General features: G+C 39.7%; 1 protein-coding gene across 4 annotated transcripts in view; it reads right to left on the reverse strand.

Moving 5' to 3' along the window:
- The window catches only part of ARHGAP6 (Rho GTPase activating protein 6), a 316856-nt gene that overhangs the window by 58893 nt on the left and 236235 nt on the right, over nucleotides 1–21728 (reverse strand). For all 4 annotated transcript variants that reach the window (XM_026850458.1, XM_026850466.1, XM_026850443.1 and 1 more), the window contains exon 2: nucleotides 5169–5328. In XM_026850458.1, the coding sequence (XP_026706259.1) occupies nucleotides 5169–5307 (139 nt within the window). In that variant the 5' untranslated portion in view covers nucleotides 5308–5328. The remainder of the gene's footprint in view (nucleotides 1–5168; nucleotides 5329–21728) is intronic.

Consider the following 21728-nt stretch of genomic DNA (forward strand, 5'->3'; position numbering starts at 1 on the left):
GTGCAAAATCTGGATAATATATTCCCCTTGCTGATTCAAATTCTATTCCATACAGGTTAAATTAATACTTCAGAACTTTAACAGAATTTGGCATACATTTTCACTTCTTTCCCCCTTTTTTTTGAGAATAAAAGAGAACACCTTTTTCTAATTAGTTTTCTTCTACCTCAGTGTCTCATAATTGACTAGTCCTACAACATTCTTCATCACAAGAACCCTTTCTGATTCCTGGTCTTTCTGAGTTCTTTCAGTATCTTCACCTTTCCCATCTTCAGGAGTCACTTTAAATGTGTCATCCACTTAAGGACGAACATCAGGATATCAAGAGGGCTCATCAATGCTAGAAGCTTAAGCTGACAGATCTGCCCAATTAAGATTAAACACAGATATAAAATGATCCACTCTTTGAGCCCATATACTTATGGGATTCAGGGGACATTTCAATTGACAAATCAGTGAGGCAGGGGGCAGCTCTCTCCTAAAAGCAGAAGGTCATTTGATTTGTTTAATCTTTCTGAAACTGAGGGGCAATGACCTCATCCTGCTGGTCACCACTTCCTCTGTACTGAAAAGCCCCTCAGGGGTTACCCCATCCACACATGTCCTGGGTCTCACTCACTTGCCCCTGACTTGTGCTGAGGCTAAGTTCTGGTGGCTAGAACCACTGCACAGTTGTCTACATCAAAACAGAGCCTTGACTCATAGCTGGAGCCATAATGTGTGAGTGCCATGAAAACACAGGTAGTTGTCCTAGTTGTAACTACTGCAATGACCACCTCAGCAGAAAAATAAACGTGACGCTCTTTTTATTTTTTATCATCAGCCCATGAAAAATACTGCGTTCCAGCAGGTAATTTCAAACATGGAGCTGCAATATTCCATTGCAGCTGTGAAACAGTAGTGTCCAGTCTGATATATATGAAAAAACTTCAGAACTTTTGTTTGATGTTTTAATGAATAATAATCGGCTGCCCGAAGCTTGTCAAAACAAAGCTAACACACAAGCAGATACGCACTTGGTGTGCCTGTTCTCTCTCTTTGATGGCTGAAGCCTGTTTTGAGTCCGACTTGTGTGAGCAATAGCAATGCACAAGCCTTTACACCACCTTGCTAATTAGCCTGGTAACTCTCAGAAGCACCATTGTCGTCTGACATTTAACAAGGTGGGGAGAGAAAAAGGGAACAGTTTGGTCTGTGTGATCTCAGTTGCTATGCTTGAACCATTGCACAATCACTGTGTGAGAAAAACTGGTACCTACCATTATGATTACCTGCCTATTGGTTTCTTCTTCCTACAGAAGCTGAGACTGTGAGGCAGACAGCCTGTACTCTCAAAAAGTGGGAGGCAGCATATGAATCAACAACAAATGATCATCTACCCACAAAGAGAAAAATAAATAATAACAAATGGCAACATGTAGCATGCTTTTATAATACAAATATAAAGCCTCTGAATAGGTTACAGCAATTTCGTGTAAAAGAAGAAAATCTTATCTACTTCTTCAGCATCATCTATTAACAGTCCTTTCTTCCCCACTGGACCAACGTCTTTACCCACCTCTTTCCAAGGGGTTCCCACCAACACCTGTCCCAGCCCTAGCAGCCAGGGTTAGTCAAGGTAAGTGGAATGTTTTCTTCTAAAAGCAATCTTGGGCAGTGCAAGCACTATTGGTGACATCTCTGCTTTATAAAAGTAAAAGCAGTATTAAACTGACATAAGTAGCAACAGAGCTGTTTTCTGACACTTGCCCAGAAATTCCCCCAGGTTTGTCTATAACTTTTCAAGGAAATTCAATGGAAGAATATCATGTACACTTTTGAGTAGTCTACAGCACTTACTAAACTATTTTTTCAGACCCAAGTTAGGCATCAGTTCCTCTCCTCTATCAAGAAGCCCATCTGCATTTGGCTATGGAAGAGGCAAGAGGAAGTAGGATGGAAACTCCCTGGGAGAAATTCCTAGCCCACAAGACTTCTACGCTCTCACAACTCTTTAAGTCCTCTGTTAGCTACAACCATTCCCCAGAGTTTTGGAGATTACTCTTGGTGTGGTAACAGCACATGAGTTTTCTATTTTGCTTCACAGACACCTACATGACATGCTTCTTGTGCCTCCTAGGACAATGCAGGCAGCTGGATTGTCATTGCAGTAATAACACAATTTACCTAATCTTGCCAAGATGCTTACTGTGCAGCAGCGTTTTCCTGTGTGGTTACAGCACAGGACCATATTACCAGTGAGAAATATAACAGAGCAACTTCCGGAACTGTAAGAGATTTATTCATGTGAAAACATCAACGGTTTTCCATTATTCTTTGTTGACACTATGAAGAAAACACATTCTACTTGTGCTGTCACATGGGATAAAGTGATTACAAATAAGAAAAATCCATAAAACACCAAACTTCATTGATATACAGGGATTTGAACGTGGCCACTTGTATACAAAGAGGTATATCAAGTCAAAAACTTGCTGTCAAGATCAGAAGCATTGATGCCATTTCTGTCTGTGTTACTAGAGATACTGTCCAAATTTCTGCTTGTCATTTGTACAGGTAAACAAATGCATGAGAAAACATATATTGCTCCTATGCTTCTGCACTACTGAGATCAACTAAAGTTCCTCAGGAGTGTGGCAGGTATCATGAACATCAAGAGAGGTCAAAACTCAGATGAAATTTATGACTCCACTCAACCTGTAGGAACGACAAAGACAGCTAGACTCAACATCCAGTGGTGGTCACACCATTTTAATGATAGCAGAGAGACCTCTTTCACAGAGGTGAGGAGGGGCTAGCTCTGTGGCACATGGAAGGCCCAGGACATGCAGGTGAGAAAGATATTGATTACAGAATATGAAAGACAGATATGAGGCAGAAAAACAAGAGAACAAATCTGAAGCGTCTCTGTCATACATATAAAAATAACTCTTGATCAATTTGAATTCATTCTAATTGCCTACTGCAGTGCAATCGTAGCATATTTTAAATGACATGCTGGTTAAATAAATTCCTGTGGGAGATGGTCCCCTCTCTGTGACCACAGGATATTTAACTAAGAGATGTCAGCAATGCACTTCATTAACAGTAATGGCTGCAATACAGAAGAAGAGAGGGATTGCATATGAGGTATTACATTCTACGCATTCCTCTACAAGTGTGGGACTAGCCAGATGTGCCCTAGAAGTGCTAACTGCGCTTCCTGTGACAAAGGGGGCTTCTGAGCACAGCAAGACTGAAACATTATGAAGAAGCAACCAGTAACAGCATGATTGTTGACTGTAAAGATAAGGCAGATGCTTCTGTACTCTGACTTAACTTCCATGCTTGTTACCCAAGAACAATGCATTTTTACTTTCCACAATACCTGTGCCAGTAAATGTAATTACTCAGATGCCTGCAGGAAGCAAATACCCAGCAGGCATGAGCATGTTCTGATGCCATTCATTCATAAGTTCTGAAGTCAAAAAACCATGAAGAATCATAACTTTTAAAACAGCCTTCTCTGTATTTTCTAATACATACATTGTCCCACTAGCCTCTGCTCCTGAAGATTTTCATGTGGCACTCTTTGAAGTAGGAGAGCTGTAGAGCACATCTTTCTATGCCCAGATCTCTCCAGACCTAGAGAGCTCCTCCTCCTGCTCTCTCAAAAAGACAATACAGGTTCTATATGTCACTGTTTTTTCTTTCTTTTTTTTTTATTTTTCCTAAACCAGAAAATATTTGACAGCCTTCAGTCTGTTTTTAACTTGAGGTATAGATGGCTATGAAGGAGGTTTTTTCATTTGTACTCCTGCATGCCCAAAGTCCCCAAGCCAGTTTCACACTGATAAAATTTGAAATGATGGGGCTCTGAACAACTTGATCTAGTTGAAGATGTCCCTGCTCATTGTACAAGGGGGTTGGACTAGATGACCTTTAAAGGTCCCTTCCAACCCAAACTGTTTTACGATTCTATGAATATGTATACACTATTGTCTTGGATGGTATTACCTCCATATATGCATATTTATCTCCCACTGGAACTACCAGAAAATACTGCAGTGCTCTTAGTGATCCAGTTCCTTCTATTAATGTCCCATAAAATTGTTTTCTTACTGATGGAACATTTTTTGAGAGACCAGAGACAGGGGAGCTCTAGTGGGGCTTGAAGAAGTTGATTGTATCCATCTCACTACAAACTGATACCCTGCTGTAATTGGTAAATTGGATGTCACTGGCTTTGGTAGGAGTTTTCTGCAAATCCTAAGAAACTGATGAATACACAAGCTGATGTCTTTCACCTTTGTTCTTTTGCACACCATTATTTTCATAGACTTGACAACTTTTTTCTGCTTAACTTTGATTCATTAAAAACTGCTCCTGTGGCAGCACTGTGTATGCGCTACCACACAGTACCTCTGCTTGTAGCCAAAAGTAAGACTTCAGTGGTCCCTTGTTATTCCTTAGATAAGTATAGAACAACTGGAAAGAAACAACAGGAAAGCCAGATTTGCAGATGATTGCACAACAGCTGTCTGCTAGGCTTGATCTCCAGCCTACAGGAAACAATGGAAACTCTCACATTAGTTTCAGTGAGATCGCTTGCACAGTAACCTAAGTACAGGTCTACTATGTGCACAAATCCTGCATCAAGATTCTGATACCTGAGCTTTTCCTTTTCAATTAATCTCCCATTCCTTAGGAGTTCAATGTTTTATGCTGAAAATTAATTTGTTTTCTAAGAATAAGCACTAGGAAATATGCAGACATCTTCACTGTCTGTCTGAAACAGTGATATCTGGCTTCCCCCAGAGTCAACAGTATACATGGTATGATCTATCTGACCTACACAGACAGGTACTTTCGGATGTCAGGAAGTAGAAGAAAAGCCTTTTTCTCTCAACTGAGTATCAAGACATCCTAGCATGAATAGGTCTGATTTAGATTATCTACCCTGTAGACATCTGTCCTTGATCAGATGATCCCACCCCAGGTGGCCTCAATTGGACATAGCAGACAAACAACTTCACTCATCTTTTTTACATAGTTACTCTGTTTAAGCAAAAATTAAATAGAAGACAACATCTGTGGGATAAACAATGTAGAGTTTTCTCCCTTCTACTGCTGCAATGTGAAGTCAGTGGCTTAGCAATCTAAACAGAGAGGGTTTATCAAGCCCTTACCTTTGGGGATAGTAATCTGACAACCCAGGTCACAGTCCTGCTGCAACTGATAAAAAGCCACTTCCTGCAGCCGAGCACGCTCCAGCTCCGAGAGGCTTTGAACGGGAACTGACTTCAGCCGAACGCTGCGCCCTGACATGCTGTTCCAAGTGAAATCACCCTACAGGAAATCAAATGGAAAAATATGAAGCATCATATGGTATGCAGAGTTTAATAAACAGAACCATCTCTTTTACCGCTAGGAAAAACAACACGGGTTCTCTTTTCTAAAAGGCCACTTTCTTGGACATCTCTAACCTTCCAAGTATCTTTGTTTTCCTAAGAGCAGCATTCCTTAAAAGGAGTACAGACATGCAAAACAAAAAGACTATTCTGTCTGAAACCATTTAACCAAGTATTGTTGCAAAAACATTAGGATTCCAGTAACCAAAAGCACAAAGCAGGAAAAAAAAAAAAACCCACCCTTGTCTGCTTTTCCCAGTTTGCTTTCTTTATACAGTACTCAGTCATCACTTCATTCCTTTCCTTGCACAGTTAGTCAGATACACAGACCTCCACAGGTCTATGGACAATACACATCTCCTTCAATCTGCTAATTCCACACCACCTGGCTGTTCAGTGAGTACACAGGCAGAGCCCTTTCTCTTTTCTGACACATCCCATCCCCTCCTTATGATGATACTGTGTTCAGGCCAAGATCGACTAAAGGACAAACTGTTTCATGTTTTTGAAAAGCCATAACAACGTATGTGTTAAAATTTATACAGGAAAACAACATGAGAGACGCTACATCTCTGTAAGGTACCAATTATCCTTGGAAAGCAAATCAAAAGCTTTAGCTGTTCTATCTCCCACCTGTGATAACATACACAAAAAGCTATTCTCTTTGCTAGTATTTAGCTTGGGTGAGAGAAGTAATCATCAGTCAAAGAGAAGTGCAAACACACAGACAATATTAAAAGTTGACAATTAACTTCAAGCAAGAATTTCAGAATTCATAAAAGCATCATCAAAGAGCACATTTTAACACTACAGGGAGAGAAAGAAGATTTTGTTTTTCATTCTAACCATGTTATAAAATAAACATCAAGCTTGTCAGTAGGTGTAACCTAATGCAGCAGTAGATAATGGAAAAACTCTGATGTACCTCAGCTGAACTGCAAAGACAAATCCACCAACCTGCCCTTCATCACAACATGGTGGAGTTAATTACCAAACTTCTCTCTCATTTTAAGTGCCCTTTTTCAGTTTAAATTTCAACATCTGTACCTTCACTGCATGCTCATATTTTCACCATTCACTTATAATTTATCTGTTATGCACATACATCTGCAGTCAAAGGATGTCCTTTGACTTTAAGAGACATTGGCTGAAGCTTTCTTACAAAAATCTGTGAAACTACTTTACTCAGCAGTTATGCATCCTGCTGTATGTAAACATCCTTGTGCCTGTTTCCATATCTTTTGCCTATATATGTGTATGTATACGTATGTGCACACATACAACTTGTATATACATCTGTGTATGCACACATATATACATACCTTTATATGCATACCTACGACTGCATGTGTGTATTCACATATCCGTGAGAAAAAAATCATTCACAAATGTGTAGCACCATCTAGCAATATAGATCAAAGGAACTACACATTGAACAGCATTTCTTACAGTGCATGAAGCATGTTTGAGTTCATGAAGGGGACTTTTTCTATTTTTGTAAGTCATTGGGCAACCATAATAGATAAAGATGTTACCCCAATGTGAACAACTGCACATCTATACAGTCAGCGCATGTACTACGCTCAGTATCTTTATGATATTTATATATAATGCAAAATTCTGCACTAGCCCAGTATTTGCCTACTGGAATTTGTTCCTTCATTTTTTGCCTCTTTATCTCTTCATGCTCTTCTAGTGTCTTACTGTTGATGAGCTATTTAGTAATCTCCAACTAAAGGTTTGCACGGTGATATGCACTGAGCTGACTAGCTCAACTCAAGCAAAATGAAAGCACCAAGAGTCACATAAACCTTATTTGCAAAACTGCAAGTAAACATTTACATTTTTTTAAAAGCTGTTGTCATTTATAGATAAAAGTGATCAAGAACAGAATCCACAACTAGACAATGTGTACTAAGAAACTAATTCCTTTCCAAACCTGATAATGCAAAAGAAACTTTACAAGTAGAGAAGTATGCAATTCAGTCCTCGTGAACATGTAACATACAAAAAGTTCTCCAGTCAAAATGGTACAGAGAGAGAAATATAGGTCTTTATGGTGAAGTTTGGGGAAATTTTATCTTATCTATTTCTCTGAGATGAACATTTTCATAAACAAAAAGATCACTGATACGTCTACCACAAAAATTTAAAACAGATATTTAATTTTGAAACAGGAATGGGAACCAAAAAAGATGCCCAGTAGAAAATATTGAGGTAACAACTGTAAACTTTTTAGGACATGTCCTCTTTCCCATAAAGCATAAAAATGAAGGGGTGCATGGGGTTTTTAGGTATTACCACAAGTTAAATAAATATTTCTTAACTGAATTTTGCATGAACACATGAATTATTGCTCTTTTTCAGATAAAAATTACCAATGGCAAATCTATCTCTGGAGTTAACTCCACATCCTCTGCCCTATCTCTTGAGTTAGTTTTGTAACTGCAAGCAGTGAGCTGTAGCACCGCAAAACTGCAGCTCACTGGTTAGCCCAGCCCATCAGTTGAACTTGGAGGGACAGGGTCGTGCTAGCTGTGGTACAGCCCTGCATTAATATTCTGCTTTGAGGACCCCAGTAAGCCTGTTCGCAGAGAGAAGTGCTGCGTTATATGAGCAGAGCAGCCAACGCAGCACTGGCTTAGGAATCCTACCCGGGGTAATTTTACCTCAATATAGGAGCACCCCACCTAATTTTTTTTTAATAGAAGGTCAAGGGTTTAGAACTAAGCAAAAGAAGAAAGCCCCCCAAAAGGTTATGAGGGCTGTTCCAACCAGGTTTTTTTTTTTATTCTGGCAGTCTGCAAGCTCCCAGTATGTCCCTGGCACTCACTGGGTTGATCCTATCTAGCTAAAAATGGTGGGATGCAAACTCTGAACCTTCCAACACCAGGAAGAGGTCACTGAGCAGCGATAAAGAATGTGGAATCACACTCTGACCAGTTGCTGGGCACTAAAGACAACATTCCTCTTTTACACTCAATGTGTTTGATAAAATCTCTGCTAGGTCACATTAACATAGGTTTTTACTATGCTAATGGAACACATGACTAATTAACTAAAATATTTTTGGAAGATCATGTGTTAGGGCCAGGGGAATCTCCTAATCTGCTAACAGAGTGAGAGGCTCAAGAAATGTCTCCATGAAAAAGTCTGTTTTATTTGGGAGATAAATATTACTGTCTTCTATGAGCCAAAACACAGTATTTGATAATTTAATCTATTCACAGACTCCTATGCTTTGCATGACACAAGGTACATTAAAAGCCTCATCTTGCTTCTAAAGCACTGTACAGTTTTACATGTAAATTACTGCAGAACCAACCAGGCTTGGGAGAGGTCCAGAAAAGTCAAGCTCCCTTGGAGAACAGGTGCTGGTGCAATTACATCAGACACTTCTGTCTAAAGCTATTCTTCACTCTGTGGGGCAATGAAAGGAGGGAAAAGGCAGGACAGACACAGAGAATATTTTGTTTCTCTCTCTTTATGAGGAGGAACATTTCCATCGACTGCTTCAACTTCAACGTCAGCCTGACATAGATCCCTGAAGAAGCTTAGGAGGAGCAGGAGATCTTTAAGCACCAAGTCAGAGTGACTTAAGTTTTGAAAATTATGCCCTGCATGTACATTCAGACATACATGCACAGCTTCTTTGTTATTTGGATGGGAGGTCAGAATATGACCTGCAAATGGCTCCTTTATCATCAAGAAGGAGAAAAAACCCAAAACCAACAAACTGCAAAAACAAACAGAGAAGAGTGCAAACAGAAATACTGCTCTGGGATAGAGTGATCAGCCTGATAAGACACAAACTGCTAACTGTAAGGGTGCTTTCATAACTGACTTTTACAAAACCTTAAACTAGACTAAAAGCCTTCTCTGGTTTCCTCTACCAACCAGTCACTTCTTTTCCCTCACAAGTCTCCAGCTTCATCTGCATTTTCTCTCTGGCCCTCCCACTAACATCTAACATCTTTGCTCCACTCAACCAAGCAGTTCACTTAAAGGGTAACTAAAATACCAGAGTAAATGACTCAGCAAAGGAGATGTCTGATTAACTGCATCCTGTGCCTTTGAAGAATCTGTCCACTCTTCCTGTATTTCTTGTCCACAGTCATAAGCACATTTTTAATAAGATGCAGACTGAAGTTTTACTAATATTCTTTCAAGCATTTTTTAATGGGTTGGATGTTCAGTGACTCCAAAATAAACATTAAGTAGTACATTGTGACTTAGGTAACACTATGCAATTAAATTACTCTTAAGCACATGTAGGTTATTCTTGTGTACCTGACCTCTTTTTCCCAAGCCTCCAACACACAGTGTTTCAGATATCTTTTAGTGAAAACTTGTTCTTCTGTCCTTTGTACAATACAGAAACTGGTTGACAACTACTTCAAGGAATCCTGAATGTAGATGCAAAGCTACAGGTGATGATTGACCTCTGTTGATCTCTGCAAGGTTTTAAGCCTTAGTGAGTAATGTGGATCATGTACAGGGTGGGAAATAAGAACTTACACACATGGCAGTTTCAGATAACAGAAATGTTAATGCAAGATGGAGAAAGCAATTTTTGTCCTACTGCATTATTGTTATTGACTTTAGTCTGTACTCATTTAGGTAAGTGCCATTATCAGATTAGCTGTCTATTACATTAGTCTACAATGCTCAAATCTGTTTAAAACTACTAAGATCAAAATTATGTCTACTTGTTCTTCTCCTACCCTAGCAACACTTGTATTTAGATGGATCTCCACTGTAAAAGAATTCAGTATTTTTGCACATGAAAAGATTATATTGCAAATAACATGGCAAATACAGCACTGCAATGTCTTAATTCTGTTTGCTTAATTACTTCTTTAAGCTTCATGAAACCACACATCATTGCCATTTCATAAACCTTTCACTTACTTTGGTGACTTTATTTCAACCCTATTTACAGATTTCTCAGGTATAAACCCTCACAATTTGACTGTCAGTGCAGGTAATTCCTCTCTTCCTCACTTCCCTGCTGTTGCTGCTAGTATGAAACAAAACCAGTTCTGAAGTGAACATCAGTCACTCCAGCACAGCTATATACTCATCATGTGAAATCAATGTACAAAATACTATTCCTGACAGAAATAAGGAGAAAGGGGAAATAAACTATGTTAAACATCTATTTTAGATCGACATGCAGTTGAGGACCAAATGTCTAGTCCTTTACTAATGCAATCCTAGAAAATGGCCACCTGTAGATTAACAAAGTTAGGAAACACAGATACTATGGCCCGACTCTCTCTGCCACTCAATTTCCAGATGCTTCTCCATAGCCAGCACAAGACAGGGGGAAGTGTGTGAGGTGGGGGAAGCCCTTCTATCTTCAGTCTAAGGGAGCGTAAAAATGAGGATACTTTCACAGCAGTATTAAGATTGCTATAATAAAGTGAAAAATATTTCCTGTTCTTCTTTCCAAATACCTCAGAATACTATTTCATGTTTAGAATATTTTACAAGCATTCCCTTAAAAAAAATGATGCGTGATGGAGATGTATTTCATTCCTTTTCTGAAATTAATAAACATTAATGATGTACAAAGGTATTGCCTAGCAAAATATTCATCCCTAAGATACCCACTCTGTACTGAATTTTTTTATGCAGCCTGAAAACCAACCTCCAGAAGTTAGAAAGCTCCACTAAAATACATCAAAATACATGCTCAGATTTTCTGAATTTCTTACTTCAGCAGATATCAATATTTTTGGATTAATTTATCCTGAAGCACTATAATTAAGAGCCAGAAGGGGAAGACTACTGTTTTGGAGGTGCCAAAATGGAGACAGAACACCTTAAAAAGCCTAGATGTTGGTCTTCATGTAAACGGATTTCTGTATATTTTTGTCAGAAAAGAGAATTAAGCCATATTGCAATACTCTGAATTTTGCTGCAGGTTGAAAGTACATGCATACCTGTCGTGACCATCGCTGCATGCAGTTACAAGCCAAACTGCAGTAATTAAACCATCTGAGACCACAGTAATGGGCTATAGTACAAAAGCCAGCATTTTCAACCTTGATACAAGAGATCTGGGATAGCCTGGATTGATTAAGAGGAGAATTCTTACCCCCTTTATCACTTCACATACTCTATATTTTGAGAGGTTGGTTCTATGTTTTTCTCAAGTGTTATAATAGTTCCCTGCTTCAGCAGGAATAAAGTGAACTCTGCAAACTAATGGCAGCTGACCCAAAATCAAAGACAGTAACTGCACCAGTATTATTTTCAGTGGCAAAGCTGCCTTAAATAGACCCTTCTCTAGCTTCTGTGGCCAACCCAAATGTGCTCCCAACAGTCCTCAGTGTTCAACTGCTCATGAAGATGAACAAAGAACCACAGCCCATGATCTGCCAAAGAATGGCATGTCTTCTCGTGTCCTCTCTGACTTCCTGTGCCCCAGGTCATGGAAAAGGTAGTCTCCATCCTGAGGACAACCTCTGCTAGATACTGCAGGTTGCAGTACACATTCATGCCATGAATGCCAACCATTCATGTTATGCTCTTACTAAATGTAAAGATTTCCAATGAGATTTTGAATATGAAATACTGTTCTTTTTCCTAAAACTAATGAGGTTAATGTTAAGCGTATGAAAACATAAGGCTGAAACTACATGTGAAATGCATTTAAACAATTTAGATTAAACAAATATAATCATATGTTCTATCTGTAGCTTTACTGGTTCTGGAGAACATAATGCCCTGGTGAAACAATAAGGATCTCTGCTAGTGCAGCACAGAAGTTAACCATTTCTGCATCCAATAACAAGTATGAAAGTGACTGCAGCCAATGCTTTGAACAGTTATGAGAGGCATATATTTCTATTATGTTCAGTACAAAAGAAAAAATTGCCACATTTTAGAGAGAAGTAAATGATTTACTATTTGAAAGACAGAGAATGCACATGAGAGAGCACACACTGTCATTTCCAAACATTCAAACATGGTATCAGTCTTGAGTATTGTACACATGGCTAAAAATACATATTTGAGTAGATCAGCTTACCTCCTGGATTTTGAGCTTTTAGGATACACGCAGATTACATTATCTGACTTGAGCATACTGTCAGAATCTCATCATCAGGTAAAATAATTAATTCTATGACTCCAAGAACTTGGATTTGACTAGTAATAAAGCCTTTAATTCAGTACAAAGCCCTATTCTTATTGTTTCCAGTGGTTCAAACCAGTACGTTCTATAAACTGATATTACTTACAGAAAGGGTTTTGAGTCTAAGGAAAATGAGATCTGTTGCGCTTGTGGAAAACAGCCATTCTGACTGCCTACATACCAGGTCTGGTTGGAAAACAATTCTGGGGTTTTTTTTCTTCTTTTCTGGGGGGAGAGGGTGGGTTGGTGTTGGGGGGTGTGATTTAGTTGATAGGAATGAAATGCAAGACATCTCCTAATATTTACATTTGGAAGTAGAGAGCTTTCAGTTACTCAGCTATGACACAGAGGACTCAGGAATGTTTGTACCACCTGTCTTAGAGCAAGAGCTTGAACCAGGCTTTACCCCATCCCAGGCAAATGCCCTAATCAGGAGGCTAAAGACTATTCTAACATCTACCCCCACTACTATATTAAACCTTGGTACAGATTGTCAGCCCCCTCCAGAATGACCTGCAAGCTCATATATGCAAGACATACATTCAATGTATGAATTGCCTCTCTCAGAGCTGACTTGGACACCTTCACCTGCAACTACCCACTTACTGTGTACTGTGACCATGCATGCTTCCTCAAGCACATTCTCTCTTACAACCTGGGCTGAAATGAAGATGTTGCAGGAACCATTTTCTTATTTAAGATGCTTTCTTTGAGTCATGAGTTTATATCATCAGCCAGCAGTGTTGCAGGTGTTACTGACACAGAGTACACATGACTCTCAGAGGCAGGGACAGGCAAATTTCAAACATGCAGAAAGCAAGCCATTAGTTTTTAGGCTAAGTTAAACACCAAACAAGAGTTTATAAATTTTTAAGAAACCAGCTCAGCTACACTGGAACCACACAAACTTCTCTCAATGGATATATAACTATAGGTCGGGTTGATGGATCAGTGTACACACCTGTAAAGACCACTAAAGAGCACCTTGATGCTCATCATTGTTTATTAACTTGGAGGCTTGTTTAAAATGTGGCATTCTAAAGCAAGAAATGTAAAATGGATCCATACAAATAAAATCACTATGCTGCAACATCAATTTTCAGGGGAAAGGTCCATTTTGTAAACTGCCCCTCCAACCTGAGTCACCCCAAGTTCAAACTGTGTGTCTGCCAGACAGTCTGCAACTTCTTTCTTTGTTTTCAAGCAGCACATTTACTTTGGACAGAGAAAGGGAAAAACAGCCCATAAAGTTCCCACTGTTATGAAAAACAGAAACAATTGCTAGAGTTACAAGCTCCTCATGGACCAAGCCAGAAGATGAACAGCTCTTGGTCTCTACTTTCTTCTACGCAGCTAACCCAAATTTAAGAAAGCAACAGTAACGCAGCCATGGCCATAAAACCTGACCCTTACAGAAACTGTTATTTGCCAAACTGAACCTATACAGCTGCAGCTGTCATGCCATCAGCTTTCAAAACCCCTTTACCATCAGCATTATTTTGCTCAAGACTGCCTGGATTACATGCCCTTCATGCAGAGTGTACAGAAAAGGATAAACATGTCACTGCAGTCTTCAAAGGACGCCACTTGACGAAGCCACTCAAATATAGATCAGCCTAATTAACCAGTGTGCTTTCAAAATCTTAACGCAACTTCTCATTCCATAGTTTTATTCCTCTTGGTCCAACTATGAAGACAGGCAAGGTCATTAAACTGGTTTGAAAATAAACAGTATTTGAGCAGTTTGTTGATGGATCTCCTGAACCTGGTCAGTAGTGCCAGCTTTTTCACCCACTGAATCAAAGCTGTTCTCTTTTCTTCAAACTTAGCTAAAGCATGAAAAAATTAAACTTGATATCACCATGAGCATCACATTCAGCACATGTTCTCCATCATGCTTATCTCTACCCCACTACGTAAAAGATTATTCAGTTTTCTTACCCAATAACTAAGTTCTATGGTGTCTTCAATGTCCTTTAGTATTTGACCAAACCAGATTTGAATTACGGACCTGGATCCAACTACACAGTTTCGTAAAATAAGAATAAGGTAAAAATAATGTCGTTGACCTAAATCTGTGTACTGAGTATCTGAGAGAGCCCAGCTGGAGCAGCTGTGACTCCCAGGACACCTTTTGATGCCAGATGTCATGAATCCTAGCAGGGGAAAAATTGATCTTTTCCTTTGTCTAATTTGAAGCAAGCTGAAAGCCCAGCTGAGGGGAAAGCCCAGTCACACAGACAAGTCGTGACTGGGTTCCCTGCTTCTTACTCTAGAGGAGATGTTCCAAGACAGTGCAAGGAGTGGTGAAGAAGGGGCAGGTCTCCCCTCCTATGGAGAGCTCAAAAACAACTGTAACTGCCCCAACTCTCCCTATCAGGAATAGCTGGAAGAGTGCTGGATGCAGCTGCCATGGCTCCTTGGAACACAGCGAGGAGCACTCGGTGGTTTCTGCCTGACCTCACACAGTTTAGAGCTCTTTGAAACACCTCTGAAAATTTTCTACTGAAGCAAGCAGGCCAGCTATATTTATAACATGGTTTTGACAACAGCAACACAGAGACTGAGCATTTTACACAATTTGTTAGGGGGAAAAAAATCCTTGATAAAGCCACTGCTTCATAAATAATGTCTGTCATGTTCACAGTCCCCATACACAATGCTGTCATCTATAGTGTGTGGGCAGGGAGTGTAGGAAATTTGTGAAAAACAAACAGTGAATCACCAATGATTCTGATGGCAGCTCTACCCTACGTGGCATTTCACCAAGTCATCATTCAGAGCGACAACTTTGTTTCTTGGCTGGCACGACTTAATGCTTCATCAGATTGCTCACGGAACAGGAGAAACCACAGGCTAGAGTTCATGGCAACAGCAAGGGAGATTATATAAATATTTTTTTTTCCACATATCTGCTCAGATGCTTTGTGGACCTCTAAATCGAGGTAGGCTGAACAGCCTCCCACCTGCCGGGGTATGAGGGCTGGCGCTCACAGCTCAGAAATGCCGGCAGCCCTTCCTGGCTCGACATCTTGGCCAACAGTACCTGCCTGGTAGCCGTAAACACAGACATCAGATGTCTCTCATTTCAGAGCCTTATCCAAAGCCCAGGGAAATCAATGCACAGGCCTCAGCATTTTCAATGCCTCAGCATTAGATCAGACATCAACTCCTCAAATCATGCAGCTCCTCACCTCCATTTCCAGTCTCTTTCCACTTCACTACCCGGGGCTGAGCAGCGCTAAGGACAGCCAGCATAGCTTACAAGATTTCCAGGGGAAAAAGAAAAACTGTCTTACTTGTAAAGAGAGCTGAATAACTTTCTCAGAAAATTACTGTCATTGATTGTGCTTACTTACATCCCAACACAAACCCAGGACACTGAAGTTAGATTTATCTCTTGCCATTAAAATACTGTAGCCAGAGATCAATGTCCTGCTAGTCATTTCATAATTATGCTGTACATTTGTAGTTCTTGCAATCTTTCTTCAAAAGTAAGTGTCTTCAGCCCACATATCCATTGTACCATTTTCCTTTGAGTTCCTCTAATGAGCAAAACTCTTCTATTTATATAACCAGAAATGGGGATGTGTTCTTTCATGGACCCACTCACTCGAACCATGCAATGAAGGAACTGCCATTCTGAGGCTCTGCACAACAGCTGCCTTGCAAGCAAAGAATCTAAAAATCACCAACCTTTTTTGGTGGGTGCAAAGAAACCAGCTAGCCTGTCTCCCTTGTATTTATGAACTCCAGACAAGTTTATGTTTCTTTACCCTGGATAAAAAATTAAGAGCTGTATTAGAACTATGGGTTTCAATTCCTATTTATTGGAACTACAGGTTGACAGCAGGCGTTTCCTTCTCAGAAACTGAGTCCAGCAATACTTGTTGAGTTCTACTTTGAACCAGGGTTCTTCAGATTATTCAGTAGCTAACAGTATTCCCTGCAAAAAAATCAGGCTTCTTTGGGGTACACTGTCTACACCTAGATGACGTTATTTTTATACACTTTCTATTAGCTACCAGTACATCTGGGGAATTATTTTTCGCCATTTCAAACTACTTTTTTCAGTAATGCACAGCTCTGTATTTAAAAATACGCTATTCAGGGTGGAATGTTATAACACAAAATGTTCACAGTTTATAAAGAGGTTACATAAAATATACCCTATTAGCCACAAAAAAGAAGAAAATTAACTTCTGTTGTCTACTTGGGATTAATTTCTTCCCAGAGCACTCAAAAATACTCATCTTAAAACTTTAAACTGAGCTTGGCCTAAACTCTCACTGAGAAACTGGTTAAGTGATTCTGATACTGTAACTTTGTCATTCACAGATAAGCAGCATGGGACTTTAAATTTGTTTATTAATTATGCAAAATTCCAAGGACTGGACTCTCACTCTGCAAGGGTGCAGGATTAGGAGAATCAAATTAGCAGGCAGCTGAGAATTCCTCTGGCTGATCTCTTGCTACACCAATGACCAATGCTGGCCACAAAAGCCTCACGGGACTGCCAAAAATAGCTTCAGAAACAGAATTGACCTAAAAATCTCATTTTTTCAGTGGAAAAAAAATCAGGCATTTGTCTTAAAAATACTCATGAAAGATATGTTTTCTGTGGAAAAAAAAATGGCTTGGTCAAAAAGTTCAAAAAAGTTTGCAGCTAAGAAAGATGTTTTCAGTCCAAAACACTCTGGTGTGCCTCATGGGAGCTACGATTCAAGCATCCTGTGTGCTTGGCTACCTTTCCCCTTGTGAGCAGGGGTTCCTGAGAGAGCCTTCTTTCACCTCCAGGGATAGCACTGCACCATGAAAATCCTTTACAGCTCATTAAAAAGAACCTGGGGCATAAAACCCCCCCCTGTAGAACAGCTTCCAGGAGACATGGCAGAGCTATTTTGAATAAAAACACATTCCATTTTTGTATTTCCACAAAAAGTAACTGAAAAATGCTGACTACTTTAGCCTTGCCTGGATTCCTTTTGAACTATACTGGGGAACCCGAGAGACAAGCTCAAATGATACACAGTTCACTCAAAAATAAAAATAAGTAAGAAAATTACAACAACCTCTATCAGACTTACGCCTGATGTAACCCTAAGACCTGTGAAAATATAGAAGCAGTAGCAAGTTGCATATGCAAACAGGCAGTTTAATTATATCTGAGCTGTCTGGTCCAGTAACTAAAAACACGCCGACCGCTCCGGAGGCTGTCTGCTTGTGCCTTACAAACTCTACAAAGCAGAAAGCAAATAAAACCCAGTGAAATATATTTAACTTGGGGGTTTTCTCTCGTGATTTTAAGTGTTACCTATTAGCAGAAACTAGTGACTCCAACAGAGATGACTTAAGTACTCTGACAAGTTATATCAAGCTCTAATAAAAGCCTGTACAGTGAGACAGATTAAAAGAGAATGTGCAGCATCACCCCTGTTCCTAGAAAAGGAAAACATCAGAAAGAGTTGCAGAGACTTTGGTAAGCTGATGGAGAGTTGAAAGGCAGTCCTGGAAGAACCAAAGCTGGGTTTGCTCAGACATGCTGGTGCAGCTGCTGTCATCTCTGAAGAACAGAAGAATATGCTCTATTTTTTCTCAAAGACTTTTGAAAGTAGTCAAAGATATTCCGAGTCACTGCAATACCCCCAAAACCCCACTTTACAGCTTTGCTTTTATAAAAGCCACACAGCAGATTTTCCCTTTATTGAAGTTCTAAAACCCATGTGGGATGAGCAGCATTAGGTACAGCCCCACAGCTCAACAATCCTTGAATGACAAGGGCAAACTCCCATCTTTGGGTACGTTCAGATTTCTCAGCAGCAGAAAGCAGAACATACACAGAACTACGGATTCAAGTGATGTTTTGGAAAATGATGCACCAGATATTAAAAGAGTATTCGGTGAGAAGAGGGTGCAGCAAGGATATTGTCCAGCTCTTGAAGCCACGCGCAACCAAGGCTCCAAGTCCTGTCTCTGAAACTTAAAGCCTAAAGAGCACAGGCCCTGCTCCCAAAGCATTTGAAAAGACACGTCTCTATCTACAGTCTCCAAACGAAAGACATAAACATAAACAAAGTCAGAAGTAGACTGAAAACCTATTTTTAGATGAATGAAGAGTATAAAAGCTTTCCAATGTCCTCTTCTTACCCATCTCTTCTATTTCTTCTTTTCCCCTCCCCTTCTCCCCCATACACTTTTGTTGGTGACTGCCAAATGCTCTCTATTCCTTATTTAAAATTTTTAATGGCAATCTAGCAGCCGTCCCTGATCCAATTATTTTAATCTGTCTGTGTTGTTGCCACAGCAGCTGTTCACCTCCTCTTATTGACACTATTAATACTGTCATTAAAATATATATTACTCAGCTGAAAGATCCACATAAACCTCTTCGAATTTTACTTTTCATTATTCATTGTGGAAAGTACTTAAAGGAACTAAAAGTGTGGGTTTAAGAGCCGGTATGACGTTCTTGCTAAAAAGAGGCATGCAGACACAGGAAGTTAGAGCCTTCACTGCAATATCCTTGTAAAATCAACAATCACTTGCCAGGTTAGATTTGTTGCTGAGTCTCAAAGTATTGCCATACACGGAGCTCCCCATCCCACAGACAAGTAGCAGCACAGCATATTGCTTTTGAACTTTTATCAAACTCTACTAATATCGAAATATCACAGCATTTGACCTTACTATCAAAGGTTTCTGGTAACAGAGAGGTCTAGAGAGCAAATTCATTTTGAGATTTATGGCATCTAAAGAGTTCTTCTTATCTGCATTATGCTCTTTAATGACCTAAAGGAGATTATTTGATATAGCTTGTTAATAATCACAAAGTTTATACAAGGGAAACTCAAGCTATAAGCCTGTATTTTGAAATAAGAGGGATTATACACTTAAGTATCATTGCAATGTGCTTCTAATGGGCTGCAGATGAATTTTAGTTGTTCACCTTAAATGTATTCTTTGTTCTCTGAAAACCCAGGGATCTATGGGAGCTGCTCACCTGTGGATGGGGGTTTACCATGTGCCAACCTCTTTTGGAGGTTACACTCACACACTTTAATATAATTACACATAAGGGCCCAGCTCTTCAGAAAAGTCACCAGAGCAAAGCAGCAGGACTTTTATAAACTTAGCTGCACTACAATTTCCATTAGCTGAAGTTGTGGCTATTTGTTCAGAACCAGAGGAGGACAGAAAAAAAACTGATATAAATAAAGCTCTTTAAGAGCCTTTACTCAGGTCTGAAGAATTCAACAGCTGCATCCCATTCAAAAAATGGAACAGAATAAATATCCTCCGCTACAAGAACAACCTTCCAGGGGCCCAAGTTGAAAACTGAGTATATTTCTAAAAGACATTGATTTTAAAGGCATTTGTAACACTCCCATATTCCACAGTATTTTTACAAGTTAACTTGCTGATATTTGGTATTTGCTTTAAAGCTTTATCTCCAGGAGGTATGTGAAACTACAGGTGGATCTCAGTGTATGTATTTATGTAAGGAATTTGTAAAGCTCCAGCCATTGCAGAGAGAAGCCTGCTGGTATGCTCTCTGTGCTTTTGGAAAGTGAGAACCTGAGAAAAACAACTCAAACTACACTTTTTAATTCCATCTAATGATTTTAAAGTAATTTTTATCACTTTGCTTTTCTTGGGACCTGAGTGGTTCTTCCTTCAAAGCATGCAGCTAGAATTCCTGGCATTAGGAAAACCGTGGGCAGCTCCCTGAGCTGCTCCTTCCCCACAGGTAAGTGGGCTGCAGCAGGACGGAGACAGCACATTCTGCTGGTGGCAGATTATCTAGGGTAACACTGTCCCAACTGCTCTCACCCATATGAAATTCTGTATTTGAGTCCCTAGTTATCCACACAATGCAAATTGAAATTTGTCTTAGTAGTATTTTCTCCTAATACAGCTCTGGGTCATACAAAAGCATTCAGTATCTTACAGGACTGACACAATTAATGAAATACGTGACCCTAGCTGAAAAAATTATATACAGGGTATACAAGAGATGTTTTGGTAAAGATAGATACAAATACCCAATAATGCTTTCAGGCAGAATCTGAGGAGAATAGTAAAAATGAATCATCTGTTAAGTGTATAACTTGATATTTATTATTGCATAGAAGGCTACTTTCCTTAAACCTCTCCATTCAAACCATCCACTGATAAAAATTAAACATGCTTTTGCTCTGACTTCTCACACAGCACAGAATTAATAAGAGTATATGTTATTGTTATTACTTTTACCCATGTATCATTCATTACAGAATGAACTAGCTTATCCTTGAGGAATCCTTTAGACTTTGTGAATTTTACCCTTTCCATTTGACAGAGTAATTAAAGCCAATGGCAAAAATGCAGATTAATTACCAATGTTTCAAATGCTGACAGATCAGCTATGAGGTAGACCAAAACTACAGTGGAATTGCTTTCAAAATACAGGCATCTCTAACTAGACACTCTAAGTGCCACTTTCAACCACTGGTGAGCAACGGGAACTTCTGGGGAAGCATTTAATTTCATTTGGTTTACACAGATAAGAATAAAACCCCAGAAATGCCTTTTTCCCCACTTCCTCCCTTCTTGTTCATTCAGCTGCAGCCCCTCCTGTGGTCCCCTGAAACAAGTTCCTCTGACCAAGCTCATGTGGACCACCACCACCACCACTGCACCAACATCCTTACAGAATCCAGACTGTGCCCCAGATGAAGCTGAGGCCCTTCTAATGTTCAGAAAATAGCTCAAGGTCATTCTCCATTTTATTAATTTCATGTCCAGCAGTGAAAATGTCAGCTGCAGAGGAACCTGCCTTGCTTAGTTCACTGCCTGCTGTAATTCCCTGAAGCCCAATTGCCATTTATAGCGATGGGGCTGGGTGGAGCGTCCCTGGGAAGAAAGAGATCACAGGCTGCATTCTTCAGCTGCTGCAAGATTCTTTTCCCCTAGGAACTGGGCACACGCTGTGCTATTACGAAATAACAGTCGGTCGCAATTTTTAATTATACTACTACTGGTCTTCAACTAATTTGGTGCCAACCTCTACAAGAAAGTGCTTACAGCACTACAAAAATGTACCCTGAAAATCGTCCCAGTGAGTTCTGATACTAGGGACGTGAACTCCCACAAAAATGAACGGATTTGCAGTAACTTCATTGAAAGTAGGATCATCCCTTCCCCCCCCCCCCCCC

This window comes from Athene cunicularia (assembly GCF_003259725.1).
Source record: "Athene cunicularia isolate RWA chromosome 1 unlocalized genomic scaffold, athCun1 chr1_part1, whole genome shotgun sequence".
Classification (NCBI taxonomy): domain Eukaryota; kingdom Metazoa; phylum Chordata; class Aves; order Strigiformes; family Strigidae; genus Athene; species Athene cunicularia.